At 44.5% G+C, this 20273-nt stretch overlaps 1 protein-coding gene and 1 non-coding gene across 2 annotated transcripts in view; both read left to right on the top strand.

Moving 5' to 3' along the window:
* The window catches only part of Deptor (DEP domain containing MTOR interacting protein), a 161746-nt gene extending 143365 nt beyond the window's left edge, over positions 1 to 18381 (top strand). Inside the window, exon 9 of the mRNA XM_006982386.4 lies at positions 15531 to 18381. Within this exon, the coding sequence (XP_006982448.2) occupies positions 15531 to 15659 (129 nt within the window). The 3' untranslated portion in view covers positions 15660 to 18381. The remainder of the gene's footprint in view (positions 1 to 15530) is intronic.
* An 803-nt stretch (positions 18382 to 19184) lies between these two features.
* On the top strand, positions 19185 to 19290 carry LOC121824549 (small nucleolar RNA U13). The gene has a single exon (XR_006066489.2). It is a non-coding gene; the product is annotated as a small nucleolar RNA U13 (small nucleolar RNA).
* Positions 19291 to 20273: the final 983 nt, after the last annotated feature.

Raw genomic sequence — 20273 nt, 5'->3', positions numbered from 1 at the left:
GCTACCTCACTTCCTCTTCCTACACAGCTGTGTCACTTTCTGTCTGTCTGTATAGACCTCCAGGTCTCTATGGATGGTACTTGGATTAAAGGCATGTGTCACCATGCTTGGCTCTGTTCCTTAGTGTGGCCTTGAACACACAGAGATCCTACCTGCTAAGGGATTAAGGGCATGTGCTGCCTGACTTCTTGTTTACTTAAAATGGCTTGCTATTTCCTCTGATCTCCAGGCAAAATTTATTAAAGCACAAATAAAATATCACCACACAATCACTCAACTGAGTTCCACTCCAGCCCTGGAGCACCCTTTGACCCATCTGCATAAGTTCTTGAAAAGATATAGTCCCAAGTAGCCTCAGTGACATCCTCATTCTCTGGTTCACAACTTATTCATCTAGAATGTGACAACATACTTATAAATAAAGAAAGGGATTCTGGAGCAGCAGTTAGTTGCCAGGTTCTCTTCCCTGGAAATGTCCAGCGGAAGATGCATGAGCATGTTGTCCTAGTTTTGCTTCTGTTGGTGTGATAAAATACCCTGTCAAAAGAAAGCAACTTAAGGGAGAAAGTCTGCATTGTAGCTCACGGTTCCAGATTACAGTCCATCCTGGAAGTCAGGCATTTCCTGGAAGTCAAGGCAGCAGGAACCTGAGCTAGTTAGTCACACTATGATCACAGTCAAGAGGAAGAAAGCAATGAATTAATGCATGCATGCTGGTGCTCACTTCCTTTTCTCCACTCTTGCAAAGTTCAGAGCCCCCTTCTTAGGGAATGGAGCCACCCTCAGTGGGTGGATCTTCTTACTTCAATAAACCCAATCAAGATAATCCCTCACAGACATTCTCAGAGGCTAACCTTGGTCCATATAGTCCCTCCCAGGTGTGCCCGGAGAGCTGCCTCCTGGGTGTCAAATTATTAATACCCTCCAACACAGATTCTTACCACACCAAAAAACCAGGTGGTCACAAGGCCATTACTCTTTGTAATATTTTTACTTCCCTACCACATCATTTCCAACAAGAGCTGATTGCAGATAGTGCTGTTTAGCTAGAGTTTTCCTGCCTGGCCCACAGTCAGGACAACAAATCTTTGTCACCCGCCAGTCCCACAGCCGCTCAGACCCAACCAAGTAAACACAGAGACTTATATTGCTTACAAACTGTATGGCCGTGGCAGGCTTCTTGTTAACTGTTCTTATAGCTTAAATTAATCCATTTCCATAAATCTATACCTTGCCACGTGGCTGGTGGCTTACCAGAGTCTTTACATGCTGCTTGTCCTGGCGGTGGCTGCAGTGTCTTTCTGCTTCAGCCTTCCGCTTCCCAGAATTCTCCTCTCCTTGTCCCACCTACTTCCTGCCTGGCCACTGGCCAATCAGTGTTTTATTTATTGACCAATCAGAGCAATTTGACATACAGACCATCCCACAGAAGTGCTGCAAATCCATATTCCCAGTGCTTGAGAATAGGAGGATTAAGATTTGAAGAGGTGAAGGTCCTTCACTAAATAGCAAATTCTGACCCAGCCTGGATTATATTAGATCTTGTCTCAAAAAGTCAGGAACAGGCTCAGCATGACGGCTCAGTGGTAAAGATGCTTGCCTCTAAGCCTAGGACCTGAGTTTAATCTCCAGGCCCCTTATGGTGGAAGGAGGAACCTCTGACCTCCATATCTGTGCAATGGCACACACATGCCCACACATGCAAAAATGAATAAATGTAATTTTAAAAAATCAACATTTAAAGACACAAACAAGCAAAAAAGACCATCACCTACATAGATTAAATGCATTAGAGTTTCCTCACACTAGGCACCAAAATGCATCTGTGTCCCATGAAGGAATGAAATCAGAGATTTCCTCTTGGATGAGTCTGATCGAGAGTGAGTCTAAGTTTGAATTCTCCCCTTCTCTCCCTGTATCATCCATCTGCAGCTTATCATTTCTGACTTGTTTGTAATCTGTTTGTGGCATGCCTTACACCTGCCTGATGTTTGTCTTGTGTCTAGCAAGGTCTTTGTTCTCTATTGAACAGCGCAGGAAAGCATCCCATGGGGAAAGAATGAGGGTTACTTTATAGCTATCGTTAGCAGGGTTTTCTAGGGAATAACCCTTTACTGACTCCAGCTGACCTGGAAGCACTCAAAAAGCAAATGTAACTGTAAAAATATCACCATCAAGTAATATATACATATGATCTCTCCAGCATTTATGGCAGGCATCTGTTTTATAATATCACTTTTGACTTGTTTGCTGTTTTCAGCAAATTATTATCATAGCAACATATGTACACTCATGGATTGTTTTCTCTGGGTCAGGGGCCTGTAAAAGTACATAATTTAGGATTAAAGCTATTCACTAGCTTAAGATGTACAAGGCCATTGCAGGGGAAACCCAAGGCAAGCGAGGTTGGTTGTTGCATTGTTCTCTTTAAGGCAGGCCAAAGAAACAGGATGGGTATGTAGAAGGACAGCAGTTTTAGGTCACAAGTGACCTCAAAGTGTATTTTTAACTTGGCTGTGAAGTCTGGCAAAAGTTTCAGTCTCTTTGAATATAAGAGATTTTCATGAAAATTGTATTGCTGCAATCACCAGGTAGATTGTGGTATTACTGTGTGTCTACACTGTGCACACCCCACCCCACCCCATATACAGGCTTGCTCCTAATACAGGCTTGCTCTTGGTCCATATTGGAATACCATCATGTTGGATAAGATACAGGCAATAAAGAAAAAGGAACTTGGCCGGGCAGGTGGTGGCGCACGCCTTTAATACCAGCACTGGGAGGCAGAGCCAGGCGGATCTCTGAGTTCAAGGCCATCAGGGGCTACCAATTGAGTTCCAGGAAAGGTGCAAAGCTACACAGAGAAACCCTGTCTTGAAAAATCAAAAAAAAAGAAAAAGAAAAGAAAAGAAAAGAAAAGAAAAGAAAAGAAAGAAAGAAAGAAAGAAAGAAAGAAAGAAAGAAAGAAAGAAAGAAAGAAAGAAAGAAAGAAAGAAAGAAAATGGAACTCACCCTTGGAGATCAGATATTGTCACCAAAACACTGCAGCCTACCCATTGTGAATGAAATAATATACGGAAATACTTTGTATTTATTAAAAATAAAGCTATTGTATAGTGGTCTGATGAGAAACCTTAATATTCTGCATCTTGTTTAATAATTGATCTTTTAAATTTTCTCTTATGTTAATTTTGTATTTTTACCATAATTAAGGAAAAAAGTATAAGTACTGGGTCTTAATCAGTTAATAAATGCATGTTTTGTTTTGTTTTGTTTTAGACCAAACACATAGTTGTATAAAAGATTTTTATGAGTAAGAAATTAGAGAGGAAGACTGACCTTCTGCCGGTCGACGTGTGTGTTGAGAATGTATTTCTTGACCCCTCTGCCACATATCCACACGAAAATGTAGGACGATTTATTTGTTTGTTTGGTGTGTGTGTGTGTTTGTGGTCACACTCATACTTTCTTGCTAGAGCGTGTGTGTAGGTGTCAGGGGACAACTTTTGGGAGTTGCTTCTTTCCTTAGCGCAGTACCCAGGATTAGAGTCGACAAGTGTTTCTACCCACCGAGCTATAACACAGGCCCAATCATGGGAAGTTCTGAGCAACTTTTTGCATCCATAGAGTAAGCCAGTTTGTGTGGAGGCCCAGGGGTGTAAGAGTGAGAACTGGTTCCCCCATGATAGGTTCCCTTTTCAGCAGTAGACCATGGAATCCTGTGGTTGGAACACGCATGTGTTCAGCCACTGAATACTTTTATGCCTTTGGGTTAAACATATCTCAGACTGAAAGATCAGTCTACCCTTAATGCAAGCCGACCTTGGATATGCTCCTAGCGGTCATGAGCAAGCCAGCCACCTATGGGACAGTCACAGGAACCATCAGTGTGTGTCCAAGTCCTCCTCCTGTTACACACCTCTGTAGAGAATCTCCAGGAAGTTTTTGCTTTAACTTTGAGAATCCCAGGTTCGATGGACCGAGGCTAGGTTCCACGAGACCTCTCCTCTCTTTGGAGTGTTCCACAAATCTCATGTGCCTGACTCACTGAGGTGAGTGAACCAGGAGAGAACTTAAGTCTAAAGCATAGTGATGGCTGGGGCAAGGGGGCAGGTTCTGTGTATATTCAGCAGGCTCTTCAAACTCCTCAGTTTGAAGCAAACGAAAGGGTTTGTGCTGAGTTCTGGTGCTGCTCTTGTTTTATTGTGAAAGATGGCCGTCCTTACACGCACTTGACTTTCCTTCAGTGGTGTATGTAATCCGTTCTTTAGGGGACACACGGGGGCATTATAGTATGTTTAAATGCACAAAGCTCCGGAAGGCTGGTTCTCTGGAGTGGGAAGCCTGTGTTTGTGCAATAACTGGCCATCAGCCGCCTCCCACACCATTCTCTCTCCGGCCAGTTGCGTACTTGGCAGGAAGATTGATGGGGCCGAACACACAGCTGTGAAATTTCTTATCTTGTGTATTTTTGAGAGGAGTGTACTCTGCTGTGCTGGCGGCTCTTCCTCGCCCAAACAAACACAGCTTGTTCACAACTGCAGCGCGGGGAACTCCTAAGCAGGGTCCTTGAATGTGGTGTTCGTGTAAACAAATCGCAGTCCATTAGTGTAATGGATTATGACTCACTGCCAAGTTGGCGGTCTCCTTATGTCTAGGACTTTGTGGTAGAAGACCTATTTTTGAGTAAAATTCTACTCTGTTCTGAAGCAACTTTGTTCACGTGAACACCGCGTGGACAGGAACATGATTCCTTCATGGATGTTCTGCTTAGTTTTAAATAAAAAGTGTGTGTGTGTGTGTGTGTGTGTGTGTGTGTGTGTGTGTGTATACGTGTGCGCGCGCATGTACACACACATGCGCCTTTACCAATTGAGTCATCTCAAAGGCCTGCTCTGTTTACTTTAAATTTCACTAATGGAAGCCAAGTATGGTGGCTCACTTCTACAATCCCACACTTAGAAGGCGGGGCTCAGAGGGTCAGAAGTTTAAGGTAACTCCCAGACACCTCTCTCTCTCTCTCTCTCTCTCTCTCTCTCTCTCTCTCTCTCTCTCTCTCTCTCTCTCTCATACACACACACACACACACACACACACACACTTTCTCTTTCTCCTTCACACAGGGGTGGGAGGGGAGAAAGAAAATTAATTTTCACCTAAGTGCAAAGGTGGACATGAAAACAGTCGTATGACCTATATAGAGGTATGTAAATGGTTTGTGTTGTGTGTATCTGCAGTTGTTACAGTGTGAACTGCTAGTGTGGCCACAGCTGATCGCCATAACAACAGGACTCGGTACATAGCGGAGGGGAGGGGTGCTGGTGAGAAGGGCGGCATGCGCGGCATGTGCGTGTGGATTGCTCTTCTGCCTGCTGCTATCTGTTACTGAAAACCAGTCTCAACTAGCGTTATTGAGGTACCCACTGCATCTTCAGTTCCTGGGCTTTTGCTACACGGCTTTTTTGGTCAGATACGTAGGCTATCAGCTGTTATGTCTTCCTGATGGATTGACTCAGCTTTTTCTACTTTGCCGCTTTAATCATGGCAGATGACTGTGTGTGGATCAGTCTCTGGCCTATAAATTCTTTCACAGAAGTTTTTCTCTAATAAGACTTCACTGGGGGCTGGAGAGACGGCTCAGGGGTTAAGAGCACCGACTGCTCTTCCAGAGGTCCTGAGTTCAATTCCCAGCAACCATATGATGGCTCACAACCATCTGTAATGAGATCTGGTGCCCTCTTCTGGCCTGCAGGGACACATGCAGGCAGAATATTGTACACGTAATAAATTAAATCTTTAAAATAAATAAATAAATAAATAAATAAATAAATAAATAAATAAATAAATAAATAAAGACTACACTGCCTTCCTGGGTTCAAGCTCTATAATATGACCTTTTGGTTAAACTTTTTTTAAAAACGTATAAAAGCCTACAACACATTGATGCATGAGAGAGTCTCCTGTATTCTTTCATTTATTTATATTGTTCTGAAGTTCAGTTTACATTCCTAAGAAGAATAACATTTCTTTTACAAATTTAATAAAAGCACATGCCTGGCCTGTTTCTTGGCGTGTGAGTGATGAACAGGCTGGGGACATTATTACTGGTGAATGTGTTGTTGATCACTAAGTAGAGCTGGATTTCTTTTTTCCATGGAGGATTCTAGAGGAAAAGACTGGGCATGGCAGTGCAAACTAATTCCAGAGGTTCCTGAGGTCTGCATGTTTGAAGCCAGCCAGGCCTGTGCAGCAAATTTTGTCCAGCCAGCTCTGCAGAGCAAGACAACATCTCAAGAATGAAAACTTAAACAATAAACCAGGTGGTGGTGGTGCTCACCCTTAATCCCAGCACTCAGGAGGCAGCGGCAGGTGGATCTCTGTGAGTTCAAGGCCAACTGGGTCTACAGAGCAAGTTTCAGGACAGACAGCCAGGGATACACAGTAAAATTCTGCCTTGAAAAACTAAGCAAAAGGATTTTAGAGGTGAAAAATACTTTAAAGAGACAGGGTGTGGGGAGTTGTTAGTTTTGTTTTGGAAACTCATGCTTAGGAAGTAAAGTAACATTTAGCTTCAGGGGTACAGATCTGAGACTAGTGAAATGTGATCTTATTTAGTCTTTACAATAAAAACTTGGATTCAGATAGTGAAGGTGAAAGCTGAAAGATCAGAGAAGCAGAGCAGCTAGCCATCTTCTTACATCCTCAGTCTCAATGGGCCAGATCCTGTCTCCACCTCCCAAGTACTGGGATAAAGGTGTGAACCACCACCAACCGCTCTGTTTCTCTTTTAGACTGATTCAATCTCGTGTAGCCCAGGGTGGCCTTGAACTCCTGATCTTCCAGCTTCTATAGCTAGGTATTAGTTAGTGGCTAGCTCTACCCCCTGGTCTCCAGGCAAGCCTTGCTTCTCAGAACACAAACAAAATATCATACAACAAACTAGGTATTAACTCCTGGTCCCTATACATAGTTTTGCCTTTGAGGAAGCCTGTGTTGGGGGAGGAGGAAGGAAGGGGACAATGGGAATTCTCAGAGATAAACTTCTTAGGGTACTCATTTCCTAACAATGACTGTTGAACATGCTAACATCTATCTTGTGAGGATTGCCTAATTCTTCACCCACCTACAAAAGACAGATGCCATGCTTAATCTTCTCCTGTCTTATTTCTGGCGTGAGACAAAGATGGCAACAACACCCAAAAGATAGAGTCGCTAATGCTGGTTAACAGCAGAGATGAGATCATGCCATCAATCATTTAGGCAAATGATGCGATTTGGGGAACTTGCTGGCCAAATCCTATACACATTGTCACCAAGGGTAATTATATGCCTTATAGTCATACCTTTTCCTCCTGGAGTCTGTAAATTCTACAGTCAAGGAGCCATTCATCGTCACCTCATTCATTACTGTAGCCTAGTGTCACTGACAATTTAGATCCTGGGGCTCTCTCCAATGCAGTCTGGTAGGCCTTAAGTAAGATGTGAGATTACACACTTTCAAAAGCTCCCCAAATAACCACTCAGAGGCTGAAGGCTGAATATGAATTATAAATGCTCGGCCAATAGCTCAGGCTTGTTACTAACTAACTCTTACATGTAAATTAACCCATATTTCTGTTTATGCTTTGCCATGTGGGTCATGGCTTGTTGACTAATTTTTTTTTTATATGTTCTGCTTGCTCGGCGGCTGGCTGGTGTCTCTCCCAAATATGACCTCCCTCTTCCCATCATTCTTGGTTTGGCTTTCCTGCTTAACTTCCTGCCCAGCTACCAGCCTGTCAGCCATTTAATAACCAATGAGAACAATACATATTCACAGTGTACAGAAGGATTACTCAATGTCACCAAAAGTGCCTTGTGTGTACTCTGCAGTTTGAGAGCGACCCTTATGTATTTTGAATGTGCTTTTCCCTTAAGCAATGCAGAGCAGTAAACATGGATGACTCTGCCTTATGGATGGGATGCAGAGCTAGTCCTGCTGATGTGTAATTGATCTCCTGATTCATGCACTTTCTGGCACGAGACATACCCAGGAGACGACAGGCTAGTGGGTTTCAGGGAAAGGTTCTACATTTTTGCTTTTGGTTTTGAGGCGTTAGTGGTTTGGTTGATTGGTTTGGAGAACAGGCCTTTCTGTTGTAGCCAGGCTGGCCTTAAACTCACAACACTCCTCCTGCCTCAGCCTCCCAAGTGCTGGAATTACTGATGTGTGTCACTGTCCTGGTTAGAGTTTCTATTGCTGTGAGGGGACACCATGACCATGGCGACTTTTATAAAGGAAAACATTTAATTAGGGCTGGCTTACAGTTTCGAAGGTTTAGTCCATTACCATCATGGTGGGACATCATGGCATGTAGGCAGACATGGTGCTGGAAAGGAAACTGAGAGTTCTATATCTTGACCCACAGGCAGCAGGAGTCTGTGTGTCACACTAAGCATAGCCTGAGCAAAAGGAAACCTCAAAGCCCCATCCCCACAAATACACACTTCCTCCCACAAGGCCACACCTACTCCAACAAAGCCACATCTCCCAATAGTGCCACTCCCCATGGTTGCCATCTTCTTTCAAACCACCACAGTCACCATGCCCACACATTTTATCTCTTTTTAAAATGTGTGTGTGTGTGTGTGTGTGTGTGTGTGTGTGTGTGTGTGTACACATGCACACACTTGCACATGGGCACTCATGGGTACATGTATGTGCATGTGGAGGCCAGAGGACAACCTCAGATGTCCTCCTCGGGAGCACACTCCACCTCAGTCTGAGAAGGGTCTCCCACTGGCCTGAAACTCACAGTCAGGCTAAAATAACTGAGAAGCAAGTCCCAGGGACCCTTCTGTCCCCACTTCCTCGGGACTGAGATTGCAAGTGCCACCGTGCCCCTGGGGGATTGAACTCAGGGTCACATGCCTGCAAAGCAAGCATTTTACCAACTGCGCTATCATGCCCAGGCTGGTCCCACTTCTAACGGGCATTTGGTCAGGATGATGTCTAACCGCTTCAGAGCATTTTACTGAAGCATTTTCTACTGTCTTATTTACTCAGTGCCTTCTGTGTCATTTAAGTAGGCTTCCCCACTTTACTAATAGATACAAGACACACTTTTGAGATTTTATTTGTTTTTATTTTATGTATATGGGTGTTTTGCTACATGTACAGCTGTATGTACATATACACCATATATATACACACAGCATCAGCGGAGGCCAGCAAAGGGTATCAGATCCTCTGGAACTGGAGTTATGGATAGTTTGTATGTTGTAGAATATTATTTTAAGGTGTGTTATATTTGTTTATGCTCTGAAATATTTGTTTAATGATGCAAAGATGTATTGCATTCTCTTCTGTTGCATTTGTTTAACTCTGTGAAGCTGGGTTACTTTGCCTGTCTAAAATACCTGATGGTCTAATAAAGAGCTGCACAGCCAGTAGCAAGGCAGGAGAAAGGATAAGTGAGGCTGGCAGGCAGCGAGGATAAATAGAAGAAGAGATTTGGGAGGAGGAGAAGAAAGAGCAAGAGATCAAGGAGCAAGAAAAGAAAGGGCCAGCCACCCAGCCAGCCATGGAGTGAGGGTGAAAGGAAGATATACAGACTCAAGAAAAGGAACATGCAAAAGATAGATGGGATAATTAGAGTTAGGAAAAGCTGGTTAGCAATAAGCCAAGCTAAGGCATTCATAAGAAATAGTAAGTCTCCATGTGTGATTTATTTGGGAGCTGGGTGGCGGCGGACTCCCAAAAGAGTCAAAACAGAAAAGATCAGAAACAACCAACAACAGTTGTGAACTCCCATGTGGGTCCCGAGAACTGAACCCAGAGTCTCTTGGAGAGTAGCCAGCTGTGCAATCTCTCCAGCCCCAGACTCGGTCACATCTGTCTTATCTTTCTTCCGATCAGTCGGGACGGCATTTGCTTGAATGCTGCATTCTTGAGGGTGTGGTGTGACTGCCAACTTCCAGGTGCTGAGAAGACCCTGGTGCAGTGGAGGTGCTGTGTTCCTCCCCAACCTTGCCCCCCACTTCAGGTCAAACAGCCGAGTGACTGTGGTAGGCTCCGGCCATATGTGAGCAAGTGTATGGTTGAACAATCCCATGGGCATTCCATCTGTCTGGGAGTTGTGGCACGTCTGTCAGGCCTGATGCAGAGAGAGGAATGAGAGGGGCAGGATGATTTAGTTAATGTGGCTTTCCATCAGAAGGAAGGCTGGAGTTCTGCCTGGGTATTCACCCCAACTTGGTCACACCCTGAAATGTGCTTGGTGCTGCCTCCTTCATCCTGTTAACTCTTAGGGACCAGTGCTGTTGCTCAGGACCTCTCTCCTAAGCCTGTTTGCTCAAAGCTGCATCCTAACCTCGGCTCCATGTGTCACAGGAAGGTTTTGTTCTGCATCTTCATTAAGAATGTCTTCCTGCCTTTTCATTTGGAGAGTAAGAGCACTGTGTCCTTGTGGGTGGTGAGATGGGTCCCTTTTCTTGGAACTGAGGAATGGGGGTTAATCTCAGTTGGCCCAGTGCTTGCCTAGCATCCGTGAAGCCTTGGCCTCAATCCCAGGTAGAGGCAGGATGATCAGCAGTTCAGGGCCAGCCTTAGCTCAATAGTGAGTTCAAACCCTGGGTGAAATGACACCCTATCTCGAAATGAGAGAGGATGGGACAGGGAAATGGCTCAGTTGATAAAATGCTGAAGTTAGGATCTTCAGCACCCACATCAAAGCCAGGAGTAGTAGTGTGCCTGTCATCCCAGTTCTGGACAGGTGCAGACAGGGGGCTCCCTCGGCTTGCTGCCTAGCCAATCTAGCTGAATCGGTGAGCTCCAGATTCGGTGAGGGGACCTGGCTCAAAAACAATAGGGTGGAGAGTGACTGAAGAAGACACTTGCCATCAACCTCTGGCTTCTATACATGCGCATACACACACACACACACACACACACACACACACACACACACACACTCATACACAAACGCACACAACGAACTAAGGAGACAGGACAATTGCAATATGATCTTTGCAAACAGGTATGTGTGTTAGAGATCCTTAAAGGTAAAGAGAAAGCATGGCCACTTCACCAGAATTCCCATCACGCTCAGTAGGTGGGCATCTAAGCCTCTAGCCCAGCAGGGAGAAATTATGTTCCTAAAGTGGCCTGTCTGGAGGCCGTCATGTAGTCTGTGTGTTTGTGCGCCTGCGCTTTTTAGCATAGAGGAGAAGTAATTTCCCCCAGGCTGGGTGCTTCCCGCTGTTACTTGTAATGTATGCTGATTTGCAAAGCATGGTGGACCAAACATGCTAACTGAAAGCCCATGGCTGTGAGTTACCTCAAGAGTACACAGTGGGACCTGTGGAGCTAGATAATCTGGAACATTTTAGTGAGCAACAGGACGTAGAAAACGCTGCAACCACAGCAGTGATTGAGGCCACTTAGAGAGAGATGACGTCTTTCCGACAGCCGGACTCTAAAAATACTGTGTTGGATATAAGCATGGGTAAGGTTTTGAAGGCATTTTTTTTTCTTTATTCTAGTAAAAGGTTTGAAATAACATCTCAGTTATGTTATTGGCGAGAAAGGATTCCTTTGCTAAGAACTGGGAAAAATTGTGAGTGTGTGTGTGTGTGTGTGTGTGTGTGTGTGTGTGTGTGTGTGTAACTCCAGCTCTGGGGGATCCGCCTGTAACTCCAGATCTAAGGGATCTGTCTTCAGGACTCCTTGGGCACCTATACACATAAACTCATGCTGGCACACACACGTATACACAAATACAAATAAATAAATACCTTTTAATTTAAGGACTGTGGTATATGAGAAGTCATTTGCCCAGTCTCAAAGAGACTACCAGCCACGTGGCCATCAGTCCTGGTATGATGGGATTTCAACATTGTCCCCGAGAAACATGAATTTACTTAGAATTCTATGTGAAGTTCCTAACATTCACGTGTTTGCTAGTTAAGACAGTGTGGGACGTCAGGGCATAACTGTGGTGAAGACTGAATGACTAATGTGACCTCTGTGTGATTCAGAGAAAAAAAATTATCTGGGAGCCTGTGGAGGGTTAGCTGGCAATTCTTGTCTTCCCATGTAGCAACACAAAGGCAGTCTTTTGGAGAAAAGAACGCAGCTCTGAAGTCCAGCGCCCTGGGTGGGAGAGGGTGGCATTCCTCTCATTCTTTGGCAGAGGAAAGCAAAGGCAACAATCTAATTAGATCAGTGCTAACATACCCCCAAAGTACTCGTGGCTCTGTTCTGGGTGAGTTGTGATCAGGCAGTGTGACCTCAGTTATCACTATGACCTTGACTGTGGTTGAAAACTGCTGAGTATACTCCAGACGTGCCCTGAATCCTTGATGACCAACTTTGGGAATAGGAAAGGAGAAATGGTGATTGCGTGTAAGATACCCCAGTAACAAAGGTTAAGCAGTGGAAATGCCAGGGTTCATGTTTACTGAAGAAATATGATCCTGCTTACCACATTACACTTTCTACTTATGTAGTCATAAAGAAAATGATCCCCTGGCCTGCCCCCCCCCCTTTTTTTTTTCTGAGACAGGACTTCTCTGTCCTGTCCTGGAGCTCACACTATAGACCAGGCTGGCATCGAAGTCACAGAGATCTACCTGCCTCTGCCTCCTGAGTGCTGGGATTAAAGGCATAGGCCACCACCGCTGGCTGGGAAATGGCCATTTTTAAAGAGAGAGGAATTAGTAAACCCAGTGTTTGCGTGATGTCTTCCAGAATGCTTTAAATTCATTGTGTAGTTTAAACTTGTGTGGATATACATTTTTTACCTGTCAATTTTACAAATGAGTAATGCTTATTTATTTTCACTTCTGTTTTGAGGTAGAGTCTCATGTAGCCCAGGCTGGCCTCCAACCAGCTAAGGTTAATCTTTAACTTCTGACCCAGTCCTCCAGCCTCCACTCCCAGGTGCTGGTTACGTGTGCATGTTACCACAATGAGTTTATATGGTCCTGGGATTCAAGCCTAGGTCTGACTCCGTGTATATGAGGCAAGTGCTCTCCCAACTGAGCTGCATCCCTAGCTCCAAATGAGGCATATTTATATTATATCATGAAGCACATGAGAGAGAAGAGAAGTAATGGGCTGGAGTGATGGCTCAGTGGTTAAGAGCACCAACTGCTCTTCCAAAGGACCCAGGTTCAATTCCCAGCACCCACATGGCAGCTAACAACTGTTTGTAACTCTAAGATCTGACTCTCCACTCTCACACAGACATACATGCATACACCAATGCACATAAAAAAAAATAAAGATAAATAAATTGTTTAAAAAGAGAGAGAGAGAGAGAAGTGACCTGTTTTAATTAAGGCCCTCATCAAAGGGACATAGGCCATAAATCCCTTTTTTAGGATTCCAAATCCTATAACTTTTTTTTAAACATCAGAAACAAAGCTGTGATTCTGATGTTTTCCAACTTGGGTCTGTGGAGGCAATAGGTATAGATATTTTGGGACTTGATTTTAAGTTTAAGTTTATATTGACATTACTTTGCCAAAAATCAATAAAAAAGGAAATGGTGGGTTCCCAAAGGTTTTGGTATTTCCCAAATTCTTTAGTTGAGTTTCCAACGCTGAATTATTATTTCTCACAGGCATGCATGTTAATTGTCCACACAATGCACTTACAGGCTTAGGATGGAGAGACCCCTAATCATCCCAACCGAAGGTTCTGCGTTCCATCTGTTCCTCTCTCACTCCTTTCCCTTCCTCCCACAGACTGACTTTTGCCTTTCTCCTTTTTCCCTCATTCTCTGTGTGTGTGTGTGTCTGTCTGTCTGTCTGACTGTCTGTCTGTATTGTTGCACATGCCTCTGAAGACCTAAGGTTGATTGGTCCCCTTCAATCACTCTTCATCCTACTCATTGAGACAACCCAGAACTCAGATTTAGCTCATCTGGCTAGCCAGATTGTTTCAGGAATCCCTGTTTCTGCCTTCCGCATGCCGGGGAAGTTATAGGTGAGCTGCCACACACCCCTGGCATTTACATGATGTCTTAGTCACTCTTCTATTGCTGTGAAGAGACACCGTGACCAAGGCAACTCTTACAAAAGAGAGCATTTAGTTGGGAGTTTGTTTGCAGTTTCCGAGGCTTAGTCCATTATCATCATGACAAGGATCATGGCAACCCACATGGCACTGGAGCAGTAGCTGAGAGCCACATCCTGAGGCCAAGAGAGAGAGAGTACACCACTGGTCCTCGCTTGGGGTTTTTGAAACCTCAGAGCCCACCCCCAGTAATGCACTTCTTCCAATAAGACCATAACTACTCCAACAAGGCCACACCACCTAATCCTTCTAATCCTTTTAAACAGTGCCACTCCTTGATGAGTAAGCATTCAAATATATGAGCCTGTGGGTGTCATTATTATTCAAACCACAGCATATGGGTTCCTGGGGATCTAGACTCTGGTCCTCATGCTAGGATGGATGGTGGGTACTTTAAAACATGAGCATCCTTCTTTTTCTTCTTTATCTGTCTCTGCCCATCTCTGTCTCTCTCTTTCAGTCTGCTTCTCTCTGTCTCTCTGTCTGTGTGTGTGTGTGTGGTTTTGTGTGTATGTGTGTATACACTCTAGCTAGTGTATGTACATAAGGAGGTTGGAGGGCAACCTCAATTATCTTCCTCTATCACTCTCCACATAATTTTTGAGACAGGATTTCTCACTGAACCTGGTGCTAACCATTTTGGGCTAGACTGGCTGACCAGCCATTGCAGAGTGATACTCGTAACTCTATGATACACTCATTTTCAGTAGCCATGTTCCTAAGGATGGGAAACAGGGAGGCATGTAAAGATTATTACTAGTCAGACATTTTGGTGAGTGAAAGGAGGCACCACTAACAATCATGTAGGAGCAACAGGTGTAGAAGAGGAGGGGGCAATATACACCAAATCCATACAAATAATTACAGCTGTAAGCACAACAACTACAAGACTGTGAATAATCCCCACTATAAGAGAAGCTTCATGCACTCATCTGTCTCAATTCTTGCAACAGTCATATGAGGTGGTTAACCATACAATAGATGGAAATAAAGCTTAGAAATATAAATAATGAGTCTAAGCTAAGAAAATTCAGAGTTAGGATTTAAGCCCAATTTTTGTAAAAGACTAAAATACATACTTTTTCTGTCCTCCTGCCCCTGTAGAAAAAGAGTGTCCTTTTAGAAATTATTGAATCAGACTAGATAGCTGGTTGGGCTTGGCTATTTTAAGAATAATTAATGTTTGGGCCACACACTAAGTCTATGAAAAAAATGGACAAGTATAACTGTGTGTGTGTGTGTGTGTGTGTGTGTGTGTGTGTGTGTGTGTGTGTGTGTGTGTGGTCTGTATCTGAGATAGGATCTCATTTACCCCAGGCTGGCCTTTTTATATAGCCTAATAACCATTCTGAACCTACTTCCTCCAGCCCTCAAGTGCTGGGATTATGGGCGTCTCGGGCGGGCGGTTCATCAACTGAGCTACATCCCCAACCCAAGCTGACATTCTGTCTCTCTGTCATTGCTCCAGGTCTGTCAGTTTGTCGTCTCTGTCAACGGGCTCAACGTGCTGAATGTAGACTACCGCACCGTGAGCAACCTGATCCTGACAGGCCCAAGGACAATCGTCATGGAAGTCATGGAGGAGTTAGACTGCTGAGCCAGGAGACTTCCCTGCTGGTGCCCCGTCCCAGAACAACCCAGCAATGACATGCCAAGACTGCCAGACAAATGGATCATTGGGACATACCGATCTTCTCTCTGTCCGTACACACCTTGACGTTCATACAGTGTTTGAATGTGGAAGAACCGGGTAACGCATCTTTAAAAAGAAACAAAACACAGCAGGGGTGTGGTGGCTCAGGTCTATAATCCCAGCACCCAGGAGGCCGAGGCAGGAGCGGTGCTGCAAGTTCAAGGCTAGCCTCAGCCCACAATGTGAGTGCCCATCTCAAAAAACCACGCATACACACACGTGTGCACACACGTGCTTGTGCCAATGTAGGTGACGATAGGGAAACAGTTTCCCTGTGGGGTGGTGTTGCCTCACTAGAGCCCAGTCCAGTCCTCCATCATCAGTTTTCATGTTTTCGGAGAGTTTTTGAAGAGCCAAAATAGCAACATGGGCAAATGCCCTTTTCCGAAGTTTGTAGAACAGTTATTACATAGTTTACATCATTTCCATTGTGCTCTGATGGCAGGAATAATGAAATGCCGTCTGCTGTCCTGGATACATGGGACACAGAGGCAAGAGAAGGATCGCTTGAATTCTGGTGGTTGAGCCAGCCTGGGCAACATAGTGAGATGCCATAGTAACAAAAAAGATTTTCACCAAAAATAGCCTGCGACTGTTCAATAAGTGTAGATTTCACCAGCTTCAAAGGAAAGCAACATCCCTAGGAATGTGACCTGCTAACAAGAATTTCCAAGAAGGTTCTTAAGCATTCAACTGCTTCAAAGCCATCATCACAAAGTAACGTTTTTCCTCTCTATTTACATTTTTTTTCTTTTTTCATTTTTTTTTTCTTAGACAGGGCCTTGCTAGGTATCCCCTGGCTACTGATATTTCCTTAACTTCCGCCTTTATCACCAATTTTCAGCTTCACCTGTTTCAGCTATGGCCTGAGGTAAAAAAATCAAACTCTGTGCCATGGTTGGCGGAGATGGACAAGGAGACAATGTCCACAACTGCCTGTCCCTCTTTTCTCTCACTAGGCCTGAATGCTTTTACCCCATGAATCAGCTCTGGCAGATTTCTGGAGTTTCATTTGAAATATTCTGGGTGGGAAAGCAAAGAGGTCTGTCCATACCTATGGAAGACACCAAGTCAAACCTCTGACAGGATTGCCCTTTGTAAGCATCCCCTTCTAAGGGACCTGGCTTCGGTGTGACAACCTTGACACTCAGCATGCCTTCTTAGCCTGGATTTTTCCAAGGCGTCGAATGTCACAGGATATGCTGCTCTTTTAGGGATCTGCTTGCCACTACAGTCTCCATCTTGTGTTAGAATTCTTCGTGACACTTGTGTGTGCTTCTTTGATCTAGAAAAGACTTCCTTTGAACCAGACGCGGTAGCACACGCCTGTAATCTCAGCACCCAGGAAGTGGAAGCAGGTTGGTTCATCAAATGCTCAGAACAGTCCAACAACTAAGAAGGAGGCCTGGCCCCATGGCTTTAATTTGTGTTTGTGTTTGCTTTGAGACAGTGTCGAGCTCCCGATCTTCCACTTCCTAAGTGGGATTACAGCCTCACAACACCGCATTCATATATCATAACCCTCCCCCACCAGATGAGTCTTAGATGTTTTTTGCCTTTCGGTGTTTCTTTTTTTTTTTTTTTTTCCGAGACAGGGTTTCTCTGTGTAGCTTTGTGCCTTTCCTGGAGCTCACTTGGTAACCCAGGCTGGCCTCAAACTCACAGAGATCCGCCTGGCTCTGCCTCCCGAGTGCTGGGAATTAAGGCGTGCGCCACCAACGCCCGCGCCTTTCGGTGTTTCTTGACAGACAAAAGAGGAAAGGATGCCTGTGGGGCGCTCCATTCTCCTCGCTGCTCAGCTCCCAGTGCCCTTTGCATTGAACCCTAGCTCCCATAATTCCCCTTCAGCCAAACTGAACACCACAGAAGCACCTCTCTGCCCTCCATGCTGCCCTTCCTTCTGACCACCAGAGAGGGAGTGAAGAACAGTTCAACTGTTTTCTTATTTGATTCTTCTCACCCCCAATTTAAAGGCCAAGTGCCGGAGGACATTTTTTTTAAAGATAGGGTCTTACTATGTGGCACAGGCTACCTAAAACTCACATTAGTCCTCCTGTCTCAGCAAATGTTTTTTGACCATGAGTTAAGGTCTCTCTCTCTCTCTCTCTCTCTCTCTCTCTTTCTCTCTCTCTCTCTCTCTCTCTCTCCCTCTTTCTCTCTCTCTCCCTCTCTCTCTCTCTCTCTCTCTCTCTCTCTCTCTCTCTCCCTCTTTCTCTCTCTCTCTCTCTCTCTCTCTCTCTCTCTCTCTCTCTCACACACACACACACACACACACACACACACACACACACACACACACGGGTGGACGGACAGACGGACGGACGCACAACCTCATATAATAATTAGTGAATATGAATACTCCAATGGCCCCTAGAACCTTGTCTCATGCATTCAATGTTTGCATACATGATATCTTATTTCTAGAGTGTTATTTCTCCCTCTTTGCCCAGGAAACTTATTCTCCTTAGCTCCTTTGGGCATCATCTCCTTAGAGAAATCTTTGCCAGGTCCCTAAAGACGTTCCTTCCTTCCTTCCCTAAATTCTCCAAATCCTCTTCTGACCTCTTTGCGTACCAGGTACATACATGTACATACTTTACATGCATGCAAATTAAAATAAATCTTTAAAAATAAATTGAAAAATAAAACTAGCCCAGAATCCAGGAGTGGGGAAATAGACACCATCATTTGTGAGAAGACTGGCATGGAATTTGTGGCCATTTTTAATTCTGTCTCTAAAAGTAAATGCAAAGAAGGGGCCATTGCTGGCTGAGTGCAGCTATTGAAAGCTTCAGGTTCTGTGAATTCAAATTCTGGTCCAACCGTTGGGTGGGAGTGTTGATGAAGTCCAGTTTCTAATGAAGCCTTCCGGGTATGTAGACCCTAAAATATCAGTGCTGCATGGGCTGTGTGGAACACAGTTTAATCATTAATCTGACTAACCAATGAGTCATAGAACCATCTTGTGCTACACTCAGACTCATGAAACTTGTCAGGTAGGAGCTTGAGTCTTAAGCTCCTGAGTCTCCCATCATCCAGCCCTGTTACACTGGAGCCTTCTGCAGGCCTTTGGCATGATGTACTCAAAAAACGGAAGTGACACCCGGTGTCTGTGAGGGAAGGGAATATCTTCTTTTATTGTTGTTTGTTTCAAATACAAGGAAACTGTATAGCCCGTGTTGGCTAGGAACTTATTGTATAGCACACACAGGCCAGTCTCAAACTCATAGCAATCCTCCTGCTTCAGCCTCCTGAGGACTAGAATTACAGGTCTGAGCGACCATGCCTGTTTTAAATGAGTTTGGTCTTCATGTATATTTGTGCGTCTATGATCTTCAAAGAGGAAATGATATTTACTGCCTGAGATAACATTTACCTGCACACCTTAGACATGTTCCTTCTTGTTCCCTTAAAAAAAAATATTTTCAGATCCTTTTTTTGGTTCATAAGCATGATGATTGGGAATTCACGCCCATGCGTGATGTGTGCCGCCCATTAAACCTTGTTACGACGTTGGCACATTACCCGTCTGACGTGAGAAAAAAAAATATTTTCAAAGCCAGGCATGATGGCTCACACCTATAATCCATCCCCCCAGCATCTGGGAAGCTGAGGCAGCGGGGTTGCCATGAGCTTAAGGCCAGCTTGGGCTACAGAGACTTTGTCTGAAAAAGAAAACTAGACACAAAGTTCTAAGCTTTTTTTTTTAGATGTTTGCGTGTGATGTTTGATGTTTTGATGATGGAAAGGAGGACAGTTTCTGTTTCTTTTTTTTTTTTTTTTTTTTTTTTTTTTGGATTTTCGAGACAGGGTTTCTCTGTGTAGCTTTGCGCCTTTCCTGGAGCTCACTTGGTAGCCCAGGCTGGCCTCGAACTCACAGAGATCCGCCTGGCTCTGCCTCCCGAGTGCTGGGATTAAAGGCGTGCGCCACCAACGCCCGGCCCAGTTTCTGTTTCTTATTCAGCACTGTGTGTGTAAATTAGAAGGCCCGTCTTTTGTTGAAATGAAAACTGCCATTGTCCTTTGGGCTGTTCCGCCTTCTGAGGTTTAATTACAGCTAGGCATGGTGGCCCACAGCAAAGAGAAGACTCATACCAGAGAAAGGAGTTCGAGGCCATCCTGGGCTACACACAGAGACCCTATGTAAAAAATAATCTGTGAGGTCTAGAGTCTCACACCTCCAATCCCAGCACTGCAGAGGCAGAAGGATCACCACATCTAAGGCCAGCCTGGGCTACACGTGATACCCAAAAGACATAATTAAGGAGACTAGTTGAGAAATGGTAGGTAACATGAGAAAGACAAGCCATCCTTGCCTAGATGATGTGTGTCTAATGTCATACCATCATGTGACGGGTGGCCTCTTTTGGAGAGACAAACACCAAGGTTAAGAATATTGCTGTTTTCCATTCAATTGGGAGTCTTGAGTTTCCAAATCTTTCCTTTCAAATGTATTGTAGAGATGATCAACGTTCAAGGCCTGTTTTAAACTGTTGGTACTGACTCTTCTTCTCCATG

Source organism: Peromyscus maniculatus, chromosome 20, assembly GCF_049852395.1.
Source record: "Peromyscus maniculatus bairdii isolate BWxNUB_F1_BW_parent chromosome 20, HU_Pman_BW_mat_3.1, whole genome shotgun sequence".
Taxonomy (NCBI): Eukaryota; Metazoa; Chordata; class Mammalia; order Rodentia; family Cricetidae; genus Peromyscus; species Peromyscus maniculatus.
Note: the sequence above shows the minus strand (reverse complement) of the source record. Positions and strands in the feature narration are given on the sequence as shown.